Source organism: Drosophila grimshawi, unplaced genomic scaffold (genome assembly GCF_018153295.1).
Source record: "Drosophila grimshawi isolate 15287-2541.00 unplaced genomic scaffold, ASM1815329v1 contig_1369, whole genome shotgun sequence".
Classification (NCBI taxonomy): domain Eukaryota; kingdom Metazoa; phylum Arthropoda; class Insecta; order Diptera; family Drosophilidae; genus Drosophila; species Drosophila grimshawi.
The window spans coordinates 6,185,680-6,201,976 of NW_025062891.1; the positions used below are offsets into that span (position 1 = coordinate 6,185,680).

At 39.3% G+C, this 16,297-nt stretch overlaps 3 protein-coding genes and 1 non-coding gene across 25 annotated transcripts in view; all 4 read right to left on the reverse strand.

Annotated features, from left to right (window-relative positions):
• LOC6559255 (putative uncharacterized protein DDB_G0271606) overlaps positions 1-16,297 on the reverse strand; it is a 45,929-nt gene that overhangs the window by 11,216 nt on the left and 18,416 nt on the right. For all 22 annotated transcript variants that reach the window (XM_032734953.1, XM_043214316.1, XM_043214315.1 and 19 more), the window contains exons 3-6: positions 3,703-3,764; positions 2,727-2,800; positions 376-833; positions 49-306 (exon numbers count right to left, since the gene is read on the reverse strand). In XM_032734953.1, the coding sequence (XP_032590844.1) occupies positions 49-306; positions 376-833; positions 2,727-2,800; positions 3,703-3,764 (852 nt within the window). The remainder of the gene's footprint in view (positions 1-48; positions 307-375; positions 834-2,726; positions 2,801-3,702; positions 3,765-16,297) is intronic.
• Positions 10,426-11,379, reverse strand: LOC116805064. The gene is made up of 3 exons (XM_032734956.1): positions 10,997-11,379; positions 10,756-10,935; positions 10,426-10,692 (listed from the first exon to the last, which is right to left on the reverse strand). The coding sequence occupies exons 1-3, from the start codon at positions 11,288-11,290 to the stop codon at positions 10,516-10,518; spliced, it is 651 nt and encodes a 216-aa protein (XP_032590847.1). The 5' UTR covers positions 11,291-11,379; the 3' UTR covers positions 10,426-10,515.
• LOC6560262 lies at positions 12,837-13,813 on the reverse strand. The gene is made up of 3 exons (XM_001987582.2): positions 13,397-13,813; positions 13,154-13,330; positions 12,837-13,097 (listed from the first exon to the last, which is right to left on the reverse strand). The coding sequence occupies exons 1-3, from the start codon at positions 13,688-13,690 to the stop codon at positions 12,924-12,926; spliced, it is 645 nt and encodes a 214-aa protein (XP_001987618.2). The 5' UTR covers positions 13,691-13,813; the 3' UTR covers positions 12,837-12,923.
• Positions 15,471-15,543, reverse strand: Trnak-cuu. Its single transcript has one exon. It is a non-coding gene; the product is annotated as a tRNA-Lys (tRNA).

Genomic DNA, 16,297 nt, shown 5'->3' on the forward strand with positions numbered 1-16,297 from the left:
ATTTTGTTGCATAGTTGGTGTTTTAGCAGTCAGACCGACAGCACGAACCTGCGACAGTGAGCGCGGATAGTGATGGTGACCCGGCGAGTTGCTGGAACCACTGCTATTCATGCTGCTAATGGAGCAGACAGAGCTTTTGCGAGAGCCCAGCGAATTGGAGCAGCCGCCGCCCTGGGAGCCAGAACCGCCGCCCGGCGACTCCGGATAGAGATTAATGCTTGCCTTAGCATCGTGAATAAGCTCCTCAGAGGCCGGTGGCAGTACGCTTGGCTCCTTGGTGACCAAAGCGATGGACTGCATCGCCTCCTAGAAATTATGGAAAATGATTTGCTTTAGTCAGATACAAACTGATCAACTAACTTGAATAAGACTCACCTGCAGGTGTCCCAGCTCGGAAATGACCTCGCATTCTTCGTGCACCACCGGCTGCAGCATGTGGACAAAGCTGCAGAAGCGCAGACGCTCCTCGACCATGACAGCGCGCAGTGACTTCTTCTCGACCTCCTCGAGCTCGGCGCGTCGCAGGGTGACATCCTGCATGTGTGAGTCCATCAGCGATTGGAGACTGTTGTCCGTTTGGCCCTTGCGGGCCTTCTTCTGCAGACGCAGCGTGTCGCTGGAACGCTTCTTTAGTTCGCTGCGACAGCGCTTATACTCTTTGGCATGATCCTTGTCAATGGTGGCCACGGTGCGTTTCCAGTCCTCAATCTTATCCTGCAGCGGCTGCACCAGACAATCCATAATGGCGCTGGTGAACGTCTTCAGGCGCGTCTCGACCGCCTTGTGGCGCAGGCAGACGCGCGTCAAAGCGGTGCCAATCTCCTTGGATGCACCTGCAAAAAAAAACCAGAGAGCACCAAACAACATGATTAATTACGGAAATGCATCGTTGTCGTAGTTGTCGTTGTCGTTGTCGTGGTTGTCTTGGGAGTATGACCAGGCCAATACGTTGCAATTGCACGCCATGCTGTCTGTTCAATTTGAGGCTGGCTCATTGCATGCCACACGGAATTCGGTTTCTTGGGAAGTCGGTCAACAACCGGTCTCGTGTGTGCCCATTATGTCAGCTACTGCTACGCTTTGGGCAGCTGCCTATCAGCCAACTGACAGCAGCAGCAGCACCAGCCAGCAGCAGTTAATAATCTGTACACGCTACTCCTCCTCCTGCTCCTGCTCCTGCTCCTCCTCCTAACTACCACACTCCGCAAGCTAACCCAAATCTAATTATCGCAGTGAATGTTGCCATTATCCTATTGATTTCTGCTCGCCCATGAAATGGTACTTAAGGCAAATCCCACATAAAGCACTTTATGGACGCCCCCAAATCCAAGTTAATTGAATAAAAGAACCCCCAAAACAAAACAAAATAAAAAGGAAAAAAATGTTGCCTGCCACCAGTCAAAGCTTGAATTCAACCACCTAATGGAAGACGCAAAAGCATGTGCAAATTATTGAGTTTCACCCTCGTGCGCAAATGGACAATTGACACTTGTCCTGCCAGCGCTGCTTGACCGAGCACAGACGAACCCAATAGGCAACATGCTTAGTCCAAGTAACCACTAAAACTAATGAAACCATTTAGTAAGTGCAAATGTACAGAGCAGACAGTACTCAAAAAGGGTGGCACAAATGGTGGCTACTTGAGGATATGGCCGGTGGGCCATATGAGGATTCAGGCGGCAACTTTTTGTGCAAGCGAATATGCAAACGCCAGACGTGGCACTCGATCAATAAATGCAAATGAGGCAACAAGCACAGACAGTCAGCGCAAATGCAAACAGGGATACAGAGCGGTAGATACAAGCACAGACCAAGAGATAATAGATAAATAATGAAGCGACATGGGAGTTGTAAGAAATATATGCAAATTTCATTATGCTACAAAGTTCAAATTGATATTCCCACAAAAAATCAGTGGAATACAAAAGACAATCGAATTCATAAATTCAATAATAATTTCATTTCGACAAGCGAATACAGTACTTAATTATTTAACAATAATAACAAGAAAAAAAAGACGAAGATGATATTTAAATTTGGGCAAAATCTGTGACAAAAATTGCCAATTCACTGCAAAATATATAGCTAAGATGAATTCTTAATTCTTGTATGTTTAAATTGCGATTTAGTAACTAACTGTAACTAAAACAATGTCAACTGCAACTACTTGAATGCAGTAGATAAATACGTGTTGTCTCCGTTGTGGTCTTTGATCTCTGTTGAAGTTGGCGGTTCTATTACTGCCCACAGTCAACAGAGAGTTAAAGATAAATAGAAGAAATAAAAGCCAAACCAAGTAGTGGCTTCCCGTTCCCGATTGCTATTCTTGTCAAAGAAGTTGTTGTTGTTGTTATCCGCCCAGGTGAGCAACATTGCATAATCAGAGCTGAGCGTGAAGTCCATCGGCCGTCGAGAGAGGCCAGCCAATAAATAAATATAAATAGCAAACGCTGAAATGCGTGAGCACCAAATAGAGCCCGAATCGGGGAAAGAGACAGGTCGGCAGGCAGGCAGGCAGGCAGGCAGGCGTGAAATGTGTAAAATCAGATCGATGACCGACGTTGACGCCGCCAGCGTCGACTCTCTAACAAATACGCATTAAGAATAGATGGATGTACATTGTACAACTACAAAATGTGCTTCATTTGTACAGAAGAGGCAACTACAAAAGGGGCATGAGGCGGCGGCGGTCAAGTTTGCTTTATGTTTACGACTTTTGAACTTACCTCTGGAATTGGTGGCCGCGTCGGCGATCTTTTGGAAGGCATCCAAATAGGCGGCAATTGCCTGAATAGCAGCGCTATAAAAATAAAAGAAGAGCAAACAGAAATAACAGATTATAGGTATAAAGATGTAAAAAAATATGCCAACAAAAATAAAAATGCCAAATGATTATAGTGCGGCGGCAGGCTACATGGCTACAAATCTAATAATCTTTGCAACAAAACTTTATTGGCCGTGGGCGACATTTCAATTGAAAATGGCAGAGGCAGACAGAGAGACAGAGAGACAGGCAGGCCAGTCTAAAGAGCAATTGAGAGGCGACTGCACCCAGAGCAGCAGAGCAGCTGATGAAGATGATGATCAAGAGGCTGGGCTACTTTCAGACTACGACCTGTCTGCTCTCCGGAGTGTACAGAGAGACACGCAGAAAGAGGGGCGCCGTCAAGCGGGGTGCGTATTTGTGTCAAGCGCATTGGGCAAACACTTGGCTCAGAATTTCTTTTGCTCTGCCAAAAAGCAAAAAAAAAAAAAGAAAAAACAATAACAACAGACTTCTCAAGATGCATGATTAATGCACTACTTATGTATACATAAATACATACGTATGTATATAGTATAGTGTTGCACATTACCCAGACTGACACTGCCGCTGGCGTCACAAATTGGGGCCAAGACTGAGCATAAAAAACACACTCTCGCACACACACACACACACACACACACTCTAAAACAAAATGAAAACTATAAACAAAGACGCACACGCCGCGTCGGTGGTTGAGACAGCCAGAAAATAATCATAGACTGTGAAAGGAAATGGCTGGCATAAAAAACAGTTTTAGGCACTCTCAAATTAGTCCGACTTTTGTTTACGATTCATTTGTATATTTTATTCTGATGCAAGGTTTTCGCAATCGTTTCAAATTTTCAAATTTGTTTAAACAATTCAATTCTAATTTCTAATGGAATTTTCAGACTTACCGCAGGCATGTGTGCAGTTTACTCGCCTTGGCCACAAAATCATCCCACAGTGGCGAAGTGTTCTGCAAATAAAAAAGAGTATGGCAAATTTGTATTAACATTGTGTGTACTATCAATTGTGGCAATAATAAAATTAAAAATACTTGTTCAACATGAATTGACATTAGTTGACATGCACAAATATAAATGTATCTAAGCAACAAATAACAATGCGAAATCGTTTCTTTTTTTATTTTTTCTGTGGCCCTCGACAAACAATAACAATTCTCCAATCAAGTGTTATCAATTGGCAGATACCCTGTACCAAGTGGCACAGTCACATTTATCCATAGCTCAGCTTCTTTAATATGATACATGAATTTATCATTACGCCTCGTAGCTATTTAATAGCTACACGGTATAGAAATCAATAAGAACTCAGCAAATGTGTTCCAAAATATGCAATAAACAGCTGCTCAAAGGCAAATGTCTATTTTATTGGGGCATCTAAGTCAACACATACATCCACACCCACACACACACACACACACACACCCCAAACACGCAACAGACTTGACAAATGTGCGTACGTGTTGGCCAATCGTAAATAGAAAAAGGTTGGCTGCAGCTATAACCAAAAAAAAAAAATAATAATAGAATAGAATAAGGGACAAGAAATTGGCAAAATAATAAAAGATGCAAAGCTTTCAATAAGGCGTATTGATTTGAAATAACACAATAATATGTCTTCAAGACTTATATTTATTTAGGGATGTAATCTGTCAGCTATTACGGATATAACCTTTATAAGAGTTACCAAAGCAATCCATTTTGATTTGAATCCGCCTTAAAGTCATCACATAATATTTCCAATTAGTTAAGGATATGGCTTTAAGGAGTGTTTTCCTTGTTATTATGGCCTGTCAAGCATACTTAGTTGCGTGTTTGGCTCCTGCCAATTAGCTCAACATTTTCAACCAGCGAATTTGGCTTGTCAAAACTTTTGTGGGGGCAACGTAAATGCATTAAAAGTTACTGACGACATGAATAATGTGAAATGTGGTTATATGACAATCTCAATATATATATATATATATATATATACATATATACCTCATTGAACTGCGACTTTTGTTGTCTGTGCATTTGATTAAACCCGATGAAAAACTTTTCAGTTTTATGTGTGTGTTCAACAATTTAACTCAATGAAAAACGAAATCAACTCAATTGGCTGCATTTAATGCTCTTATTAATCAGCGTAAAGTTTAAATTTAAAATGTAATTGAATAAATGTTAAAAAAAAAAATAATAAATCAATTTAACACCATGAATATTTGTAGATGAATAAGAATTACTAGAAATGACTTTATTTTTAAATTTGATTTAGAGTTTCATTAAAACTAAATAGATATATAGGGAAATTTAAGTTTGAATACAACAAATATATCGTAGATTGTTGGAGAACTTGGCTTTGACAAGTCTTCAAATATAAGCGAGCAACAATTAGTAGGTCTTCATTCTGCAGTATCTTCTCCTCCTGCTTTGGCTTGAGAAGGGCTGCTGTGCAGCTGCCTGTGGCGTGGTTAATGAAGTTTTCTATGATTCCTTCTTTTTTTACGAAATGCAATCAACACGTTAGCAGAATGAAAGTGATTGAACATTGGGCCAACGACCAGCAGTTAGCCAGCTAAGCAATTTAATAGCTGATCAGCAGCCAGCTGCCAGTTGGCAGTATTCTCAGCAATAGCAAAATGTTACCTATGCGAAATATGGTCAAAACCACATGGCACAGCATGAGCTGTGGTTGTAGTTGTAGTTGTTATTGTTATTGCTGGTTGTCGTTGCTGCCGTTGTGCTTGGCTTTTGTTTTTACTAGTTTCATTGCCAGGCCATAAAAGACAAACGCCTGCAAATTGTGCACACACCATAAAAAAGTAGCCAAAGATTTATACATAATTTGAGAATAAACGCAAGTAAAGAAGCGCCAAATGGTCAATAAAAAAAAAGTGAAAACGGGTTTCCGACCACGAAAGCCACACAACTACAGTAAATACACGCAGACGGACGCACAACGGGCAACTAAAAAGTCGTTATGACCAATTTATTGCTCCACTTGTTTTGTGATTGTCGTTGTTGTCGTTGTTGCCGTTGTTGCCGTTGTTGCCGTTGTTGCCGTTGTGCTTCTAGTCAGTTTCAATTACAACACCAGCAAATTGACATTGAAATCGAGCAAGTGTTATGACTGATGACAGTGCCTCAGTTAAATGCCCAACCAAGTGTTCAAATAACCAGAATCGATTCACTGTCTACACTTTCAATGCGTTTGTCTCGTTGGCACTGGTCCAGAGAGCTCAACCAAAAAATAAATAAATACAAAAAAGCGCATGAATTGCAATTTGAATGCGCTTTCGATTTCACGTTTTGCATTCGAGCACAAAAGTAAGCACAATAAAAGGCTCGCGCAAATGCCAATCGAGAAAATCCATTTAACAAAAGCCAAAATGCAAACATGGCAGGCTGATGTATGGGGAAGGGGGGTGTAGGGTGGCAGGGAGGTAGCATTGCATAAAAGAGGTGACGCAGTCCTATGCCGAGTGCATTGAGCCGCATGAAAGAGGTGCAACAGCAAAAAATGAACGGAAATCGATTTCGGTTATTTCTGCAAAGCATTTATTTCTCGCTCTCGCTCGCTCGCTCGCTCGCTCTCTCTCTCGCTCGCTCTCTCTCTCTTTCGCTCTCTTGGTATATAGCATACAATTGTGAAAAATATAAACAAAAAGGTATATAAAAAATAAAATACTACAGATGCAAAGTGGTTATATAAGAAGACGACTACGAGATACGCTGCACTGCAAAAAAATTACACGAGCAAGGACTTGTATTTGAAATGTGTCTAAAACTAAGTTACGAGAATCACTTCCAGCACTCAGTTTAGATATATAAATGCCAAAGCGAACTGCAGCTGACATTAAGAATAATTTGCACTATACAACTTGCTAGATCGCTGAAGAGTTATCGAAACGAATATACCCAGACAAGCATCGCATGGTAAGTTTTGCTCATGTTGTGTTTGCCTTTACCGCAACTTCTACGTAATGGGCACCAACCAAAGTGGCACTGCAACGATATTAAAGCCGGTAGACATCAACTTGCGGCGGCAAAGGTTTATAATTCATAACACGACGACAATGACAACGGCAAAAGAAGTTGGATGTGGCAGAGGCACATCGGTAGGATCGACGTAATTGTTGTTGTTGTTGTTGTCAGTCAATGGCCCCGGCAGGCTGTCTGATGCGCCATATTTGGCATCAGCCATGTGGCCGATGGATCACTTGACCTACCGCAATCGATTGTATGTTAATCGCAATTGAGAGAATGACAACGTGATTTGAAATGTTCGGAAATTATCTACAAGTTAATGCGATTATTCTGAAACCGCGCAACTAGATTTTCCAACCACCAGAAGCTGCAATGATGCAGAGGAAGGGTAATTTGTGCAGCACTTGGTGTGATGAGGATCATTTCTGATCTCACGAAAACATTTTTAGCCCTACCTAAAGCAATTGTTTAACTATTTCAAAAGAACTCCTAGATCAAAATCAAAGCAAATACCAAAACATATATATATATATTCTTCAAACATCTTTGCGCAGTCTAAAACCAAATTCATAAAAGACATAATTCGAATTCTTCAGATTTCTTACATCCAAAATATCCGCCCCTGAAAATAACGTGGGCTTTTAGCAAATTTAGTAAATTGGTTATGGGTATACATTAAATACTGTATTTAAATATATGAGTGGCACAAGGCAAACAGATTGAAAGCTCAAGGCGAATTGCAAAGAAAAATATATATACGAGTATATAAGAAACTGCATTATTTAAAGCCAAAAAAAATAAAATTAAAAAAGCCAAAAAAAAAAGACGATTGCCGTATGATTGACAAAGCGTGGCATAAATCGCAGCCCACATGCCACTTTTTGGCGACGTAAAATAGTTATCGAAAAGAAGCAACAACAACCACAACAACAAAAACAACTTGATAAGCGTCTTTGGCTCAGATTAGTTGTGCTTTGGGTGGTTGTTGTTGGTGCGTAGGCATTATGAGTTGTTATGCTGACGTGACTCGAACTCGAATTCGGATTCGAACTCGTACTCGGACGCGGACGCGGACTTGTGGCGGCATTTTATGAATGAAAATTGGTGTTGTTGTGTTGTTTTCTTCAGAGCTCCGTTCGGCCAACAAATACACACTCGCACACGCACACACATTCAGAGATTGAAGCACACGCAAGGCTGTCATTACGAACATTATGACCAAGTTGATGGCGTTGGCGTTTGGCGCTGAATTTGTCTCTCTCTCTCTGCTCTGCGCCTTTAACTCGCATGTCAACATTTTTAACGCGTCGGCTTTTTTTCTGTTTTGTCTTTTTCGGTTATGAATGAAGCACATTTTGGGCTAAAGCGCCCATTAGAGCCAGAATTGTCTACTTATAATCTTAATTTAGTAGGCTCCTCAGCGCTAAGACTGTAACTCATCAAAATTAAGAGCACCTAAGAAGCTTCATGTCGTAGCCCCGACAAAAAAAAAAAAAAAAAAAAAAAAAATAAATACCATTTGAAATTGTGAATGTGTGACGAGTGCAAAAGGCAACACTTTCCAGTTTGCCTACAGCTGCTGCTGTTGCTGCTGCTGCTGCTGTGAAATGTGCAACGTATCTTGTATCTGGGGTGTTCTCGTATGTATCTATTTAACTGCAACTGTGCGAGACACCTAAAAACCCACAATTTATGCCACAAACAACAACGGCAGCGCGAGAGGCGTTGCAATCTACAGCCAGAGGCAGGCTGCAAGCAGCAGACAACTAACTGGAAAAGTTCTCACACACACACAGAGATACATTATAAACTCTTGATCTTTCCAATAGCCTACAAAACATCCTACACGAGTTTTAACAGAGAAAAAAAGAAAAACAAAACGAAAAAAAAAACGTTGCCTCGCCAAAGTTGCCTCAACAGCTCTCAGCTGGTTCACAGCCATCATCCATCCATTCATGCAACACAATTTCAACGTTGTTGTTTGATAATTTGTGAATGCCTGTGAATCTTTGGTTAGAGCGGGTTAGCTGCACAAGATAGGAGATGGCAACTGGGAGCTGGCCAAACGGGTTCAGTTGTTGTTGCTGCCACTTCTGCTGCTGCTGCAACGTCCTACATTGCACTTTTTGGGTTACCAACTTGTTTTTTATTTATTCTTTTTTTTTTTTTTTTTTGTTGCTTGTGCTGTGTGCACAATATGCAAAGCGAGCAGTTGTCGCTGGCTTATGACTAACGACCATCAAGGAGTTCTACCAATTGATTTTCTATATGCATACACATACATCTTTGTTGCAAATTCGCTTGGCCTGGGGCAATAATTTCTGCTGCTGCTGCTGCTGCTGCCTGTTGGACAAAAAAAATCGTGCGCTGCTAATTTGCACCTTTTTCGTACAGATTTGTTTTTAGAAAGTTGCAAAGCGATTATTTATATATACACTACAATATATTGTTGAGCGTAGTGTACATTTCAAGGAATTTGAAATGAAAGTGTTGCAAGATGAACGCCTTGATTGGATGCGATTATGATGCCTGCCCCAGCTGCCACTGATGATGAATAATAACTTCTGTTTTGCCCAAATAGTCGAATGCAAAATGAAAGTATTGTTTAGGTCGAAGGCTGATCATTTTTGATCAACTCTTCAATGAGTTGGCATTAAAAATCTGCTGACTGCTCCCCGATATTAAAGCGCAACGAATTTTGCTGAGAATAGACGCAACGATTTGTGGCATTCATCAAGTAATTTAATAACTGACAGCCGTACATTTGCATATGCCAATTACCAATTACCATTTGGCAGTTTGGCCGTCCATATTCGAATAATATATGTATCTGTGCATGTATATATGCTAAACCGATTACAAATACTGGCAACGATCGCATTGCCACATTGGCAGCAGACGCAATACAAGTAGCAGGCACTGTGAAACCATGTAACCCAAAACGACGCGTCGACGATTGCGGCTTGCGACATGCGGCATAAGCAAAAGCAACAGCAACAGCCACAACAACAACAACATTAACATGCATATGCATTAACAAACGAAACGCTTGAAAAACTCTTTTCTCACATGCAACAAAGGCCACTCTCGAATGACAGCTGAGCGCCTGTTGACATCAGCGCGTGCCACAGCCACAGTCTCAAATGCGAGATTATAGAAATGGGGTATTGCGAATACCCTTTACCAACGGTGGGTTCGACATGGATATATAAGAAGTGAAACAAAGGAGAAAGCGTGATCAATTTATTTTCACTAATGTGCAATAAACTCCTCACGAGAGAGAGAGAGAGAGAGAGAGAGAGAGAGAGAGAAGTATTTAAGGATAACTTACTTATGTTAGTAAAACATTAGATATTCGAATTATATAAGTCTCACTAAGCCCCAGCTAAATATGTAGCATTTAATACATAATATACCATGGCAAAGGTTGAAGGAGACTTTTGCGATCCCATAAGATATATATATTCTTGAGCAGCATCAATCATGTCCATCAGTCTGTCTGTTCATATGCAAACTATCTAATCATTTTCCTAATACATTTTATAATTTTACAGTCTTAATTCACGTATGTGGAAGCTGGTCGGATCGGGTCACCATATCATAGATATCTAGACAAAACTCACTTAATATGTGTATTAATGTAAGCAAATGTAATTTATGTAAGTAAATATAAAACATATGCAGCTCTTAACTAACTAACATCAATAAACTAGTACATAACTAATAGAGTTGACATTATATCCGATTCACATCGCCTATTATCTCAACGCAAACGGTAGTGGGTCGTTTAATATTCTTGTGTTCTTCAAAGGCCTCCATTATGATAACAATCTTATAGCGCCCATACAATTTGACGCCCTGAATGTTTTCATACACCATTTTCAGATCAAAGGGCTCATGAATGATTTTGAGCTGCAAATTCAAATGAATTAAACACAAAACTGTTCAATATCAACTACGATAATGCCCACTTACGCCATCCTTAAGGTATAGGCATTTACTGCGAACTTCATCCACATTTGTCACGTGTCTGACCCAAGCAGTGTACCAATACTGAGCCTTATCATACAAAATTTTGCACAAGTCCTTAGTGTGCAAATCGAAAACCGTTGATTGCCAAACGCCCCGATTCCAATGCATGACACGGGCAGCAGCCTAAGGGAGTCGATCAGTGAATAACTAAAGGACGTTCAGTTTGAGATGTAATATGATTTACATATATACGATCGGTCGGCTGTATGTCCCAAACTGTTGTTAAATTGCCTTCAATGTGAACCATATCACCGATCAGAGATAATTCCAGTTCATCCAGACTAAACAAGCCTTTGATATTTGTTGCTCCAGGAGGTCCAGGTGGATTCCTGCAGTCCGAAAATATATCCGGATCCTCAGGAAGAAATTCGTAATTGGCCGACAGGACACTCTGACAACTCAATCCAAACAGTAAAAATATTGTCCACATTTCACAAAATTTGTAACACGTATAGCTAAAATGTGGCCATCGATCCATTTATATAGAATCCGAATTGAGGTCAAAACTTCACGATAAGCAATGTTTAATTAGCTGCACAATGTAACGGTTCTCATCAATCAGGTTTTGCAACATGTTTCGAATTAACATGATTCGAGATACGATCAGCAAACACGCCAAAGTACGCATACAACAATGTAATATGTATCTGTACATGGAATTTCCACAGAATTGAAGGGATAAACTGACTTTTCTAATGCACGCAAATCTCGATACGGCCGCTCTTTATACGGCATTTCGCTACAACGGTCCTCTTCATTTAAGGCAAGTTTTCGATTTACGCCCGTAAATATTTCGCTATAATAGCAACAAAAAAATAGAGAACCCCTTTCATAAGAGGAACTCATTCAAGCAGAATCAGTATTTGACGAAGAGTCAGAGTTAGTCTGTTGTATCCAAACAGCTAACATCAAAAAATTTTTCGAAAGCTTTTTCCTATTTCGAACAAGGAATAAACATCCTCCTTGAAAACGATCCTGACGTCGAACGTAGCGTTTCTCGAGAAAATAAAAGGGATTCATAATGTTGAAAGAAATTCTAACTTTTGACTATTATTGGCGAAGATACAACCGTTTGAATTTGGAAACAGAAACTTTTAAAACGTCAATTTCTCGAATTTACTTCATGAATACATATTTTCATTAGCTGTTATAAATCACTGAAGAACATAATAGACAAGAAGTCAAGAAGAACAACAGTCTACTATTTTTTTAAGTCAGGCCCATCCTTAACAGCAAAAAATTATGACGACAGTGCCATTTCTTCAATGTCGTCGGATTAAAGTCATTTAAAAATAATAATGTATGTATACATACACATATACATGTAAAATAAAGTTGTTTCATTTTGGTTTATAGACTATGGTTGGTTTTTGCAGTCTGTTATTATTTTATGTACAAATGTATGTACTTGTTATGTATGTATTTTTGATTTAAATTAAATATAAACATAAAATGCATTTTGAATGATAAACCATGTTATATATTTAACAAATTTGGAACCGATCCCACTGAATTTGTATGAATTTGATTCCTTATACGGCTTTTTGTTTTGCGGCAAAGTTTCTATGCCGTAAGGGTATTAACAACATTTTTAAATGTTAATAATTTTTTCTTTTTTCAGCTTAGCTCAAAGGGTATTTAGAGAAAATTGACATGAAAGTTGCAAATGTGCCCTTTTCTACTCTTGGACACTTTTAATGATTTTTCTCTATAATAGTTTTAGCCTATTATATCCTGAACCCTTTCAAAGTGATCAAGAATATATATATTTATTTGACTTTAATTATTCATTGTTCGAGCTTTTCTGTTTATTTTAATTATATTATATTAAAAAAAAATTAAAATAGCTCAAGGAAAAGCTTTAGCCTAGTGGGAAGAAGATAAAGGAATACGGCCTATCTATTTCTGCTTATTAAGAAATCTGCACAAAACTCACTTAAAATGTATATTGGTGTGCTCCTTCGAAACATCGGACTGCTATATCCGGTCTCCAAGGGCTTGTAATAATCAGTAAACACACAAAATTTTATATACATATGCAGAATATATTGTGCGCAACAGCAATTCACATCTGTTCTTTATATACATGTATATAGCTAAAATCGTTGATTTTATAACTCTTCCATTTCGCCTTTTATCTCAACGCAAACGGTAGGACGTTTAATTTTCTTCTGATCATCAAATGCATCCAGGGTGACAACAATCTTATACCGTCCCAGCATTGAGACGGCATTAACACCATAAATCACCAAATTTATATCAAAGGGCTCATGCATCAATTTGGACTGCAATATCAAATGAATTAAACACAAATACATCAATTACGATAATACTCACTTACGCCCTTAAGATATAGACATTTGCTTCCAACTTCATCCGCATTCGTCACGTGTGTGGTCCAATACCGGTACCAATACTGATCCTTATCATACATGACTTGGCAAAAGTCATCAGTGGATACACTGAATATCGTTGGTTCCCAAACGCCCCGATCCCAACGCATGACAGTGCCCTTAATCTAGAGGAGTCGATTAGTCGGTCAATAATTAAGGGATGTTCTGGTAAAATCTGTAATATGATTTACCGCTATGCGATCTTGCGGTTGTATGTCCCAAACTGTTGTTAAATTGCCTTCAAAGTGAACCATATCACCATTCAGGGACAATTGCAGTTCATCCAGATTAAACAAGCCGTTGATATTTGTTGATCCAGGAGGTCCAGGTGGATTCCTGCAGTCCGAAAATATATCCGGATCGTCAGGACGAAATTCGTAATCGACCGACAGGACACTCTGACAACTCAGTCCGAACAGTAAAAATATTGTCCACATTTCACAAAATTTGTAACACGTATAGCTACAATGTGGCCATCGATCCATTTATATAGAATCCGAATTGAGGTCAAAACTTCACGATAAGCAATGTTTAATTAGCAGCACAATGTAATGGTTCTAATCAATCATGTCGTTTGCAACTTGTTTCGAATTAACATGATTCGAGATACGATCAAGAAACTCCCCAACCAAACACGACAAACTAGTTGCAAAGTTTGTCGCTGATGAGAGCATCCAACAATGTAATTGATTGATTTAGTATGATTTCATATTGTTTGAACTTTCACCTGACATTGAATTCTGATTGAATTTGATCTTGCCAATATGCAGTCAATCCCTGCTCCAGTCAAACACTATATGCATAAATAGTAGTACACATTATTGTGTGTGGGCCACAGTGATGAAAGCAACAATAATAATAATAGCAATGATGCCACACCTTCACACACACAGCTCGTAAGAGACTCTTGTTGAGTTTATCTCTGTATATCTTAAAAATTGGCGAGTGCAATTTCATACTAATTATAAGCAGCAATTGTAGCTTGTTGTTTTTAAAGCTATCTGTCGATGGACCGATAGAGTATGGATGTGGCCCCTTGTTATATGTAAAATACGAGTGCACAGTCTCAGTCGCAATTCAATCACGCCACACAATTTCATATGCACATCATGTCAAAATGCCAAGCTAAACGACAACAGTCTGTCTTCTCACTGCAGCATGAGCAACAACAGTCCGCAACTTGTTTTAGACAATAATGCAAAGTAATTAATATAACGACAACGGTGTTGTCAACTCCTCCCCTCCCCCCACCATTTAATTTTGCATTGTTTGTGGCGCCTGAAGAGGAAACACTTTTGGCATGCCTCACATTTCAAGCTGCGGGTGGGGAATCATTGTCTGGATCAAACAGAGAAGAGAGCAACATGTATTGTTGTAGTTCACATTTTTTAGTGGTTCATGTGTTAAGCGAACAAAAGATCTTAAAAATCTATGACATTCACCTAAGGCAACGTGATATGCAGTCTAAATGAGATTGCAATGTGATTGGAGAACTTGATTGTTTAGCTGCTGCTTGGATAATTTGGAGAAAATTCCCAACTCAAAAATGTTGACTTAAGAAATGTTTTCCGCGATTATTTTATAAGACGAGCTTAAGCTACAAATTTTGCTTGCTAGTTTTTTTTATTTAACTGGCCTACTAAAGCACATTATCGGAGGCACGAGAGGAACCATCAAACGTCCGTCATCGTCATGGTCATAGCCTTGTGCCAGTTTCCAGTTGCCAGTTGTTTTGATGGCTCGCATCCTGCGCACATCCTGTGCACTCTGTATCGAGTGGGACGAAAGACAAAAGCAAAAAGCCACAACAAGCTTTTTATAAAACAAAACAAAGCAAAAAAATAAACTTTATACAAATACGAATGTTGTTGTATGCATTGCTGTGCCATTCCGCATCCAGTCAGCCAAGTTGCGGCCTTGAATGTGGCTTTTAGCCATTTCCAAGTCCGAGAAAAACGAGATGTTGTCATACCAATGATTGAGTATTGCGTCAGCGCTGTTTGTGTTGTGTTTGTAATTGTTATTTTCGCTACTGCCTCATGTTGCCAATGTTCAGGCGTTCAGAGCGCTATAAATAACAAATTATTAGCCTTACATATACATATACATATACATATACATATATAAATTTGCCTATTTGTACACGAGTGTCTCCACACAAATATCCACGACAAATTGTTGCCGCTCAGCTGTATTTAATAACTCAAATTAAATCAAAGTGCTATGGCAAAAAGCATTTTGAGCAACAAAACAAAAAGTAATTTTCGCCCAACGTGGGGCTCGAACCCACGACCCTGAGATTAAGAGTCTCATGCTCTACCGACTGAGCTAGCCGGGCACCTGAATGCTACATATTTAAAATTCTATCAACATTATTTTAAAAACGCATTGCATTTTATAACGTTAGTGAAATTAGTTTTGGTTTTGAGGCTTTTCTTGGTTCATTTTCACTTATCAGAAAATTCATAACCGGTAGACTCAACCTTGTGCTGCAAATGATGGCCCAATTTTAATGTAGACAATGCAAATGCCAACTTGTTTCCAAATTGGTTAATTAATTAACTAATGAATTGAGTGTGAAACTAATTTGGGCATTTGCATGAAAATTATCTAATTAATATATGAATTTGTATTCATAAAATGTATTGTTCACATTCCATTTACATATTTGGGCTTACAAGACGTTAAGCTCGAAAACTCGAAAACAATTTGGGCTATAAATTGATTTTTTTCCTTCATTTACATTTTCAAATTCAAAAATCCCTCTTCGTTTGTCGTTGGCAAAATAAGTTTGCTGTTGGGTAATTAATAATGCATGTTTGAAGAAATTTAGACTACAAGAGAATACCATTAGCAGCGTTGATTAACAAATGCAGATATGTGATGACATTTGCAGGTCGGCAAATAAGTGGAGCGCATCATCAACAGAACTCGGCTGTCTCGAATCTATTTAAAAGCCAGCGCTACACATGCAAGGATATTCAGTACGCAATGGTTAGTCAGTGCATGGAGAGGCACAAGGCCAGTTGGCGGCTCCAAGTTGAGGATGTGGAGAAGCGCAGTGAGGATTTGAACTGGCTAGAGGAGGTGTG

Excerpts from the sequence above, each read along its gene's own strand:
- LOC116805064 (XM_032734956.1), bottom strand. The coding sequence starts at position 11,290 with ATGGATCGATGGCCACATTTTAGCTATACGTGTTACAAATTTTGTGAA. Across the intron at positions 10,936-10,996 it reads AGCCGACCGATCGTATATAT|GCTGCTGCCCGTGTCATGCA; the intron begins GTAAATCATATT and ends CGACTCCCTTAG. Across the intron at positions 10,693-10,755 it reads GCCTATACCTTAAGGATGGC|CTCAAAATCATTCATGAGCC; the intron begins GTAAGTGGGCAT and ends TTGAATTTGCAG.
- LOC6560262 (XM_001987582.2), bottom strand. The coding sequence starts at position 13,690 with ATGGATCGATGGCCACATTGTAGCTATACGTGTTACAAATTTTGTGAA. Across the intron at positions 13,331-13,396 it reads AACCGCAAGATCGCATAGCG|ATTAAGGGCACTGTCATGCG; the intron begins GTAAATCATATT and ends CGACTCCTCTAG. Across the intron at positions 13,098-13,153 it reads AATGTCTATATCTTAAGGGC|TCCAAATTGATGCATGAGCC; the intron begins GTAAGTGAGTAT and ends TTGATATTGCAG.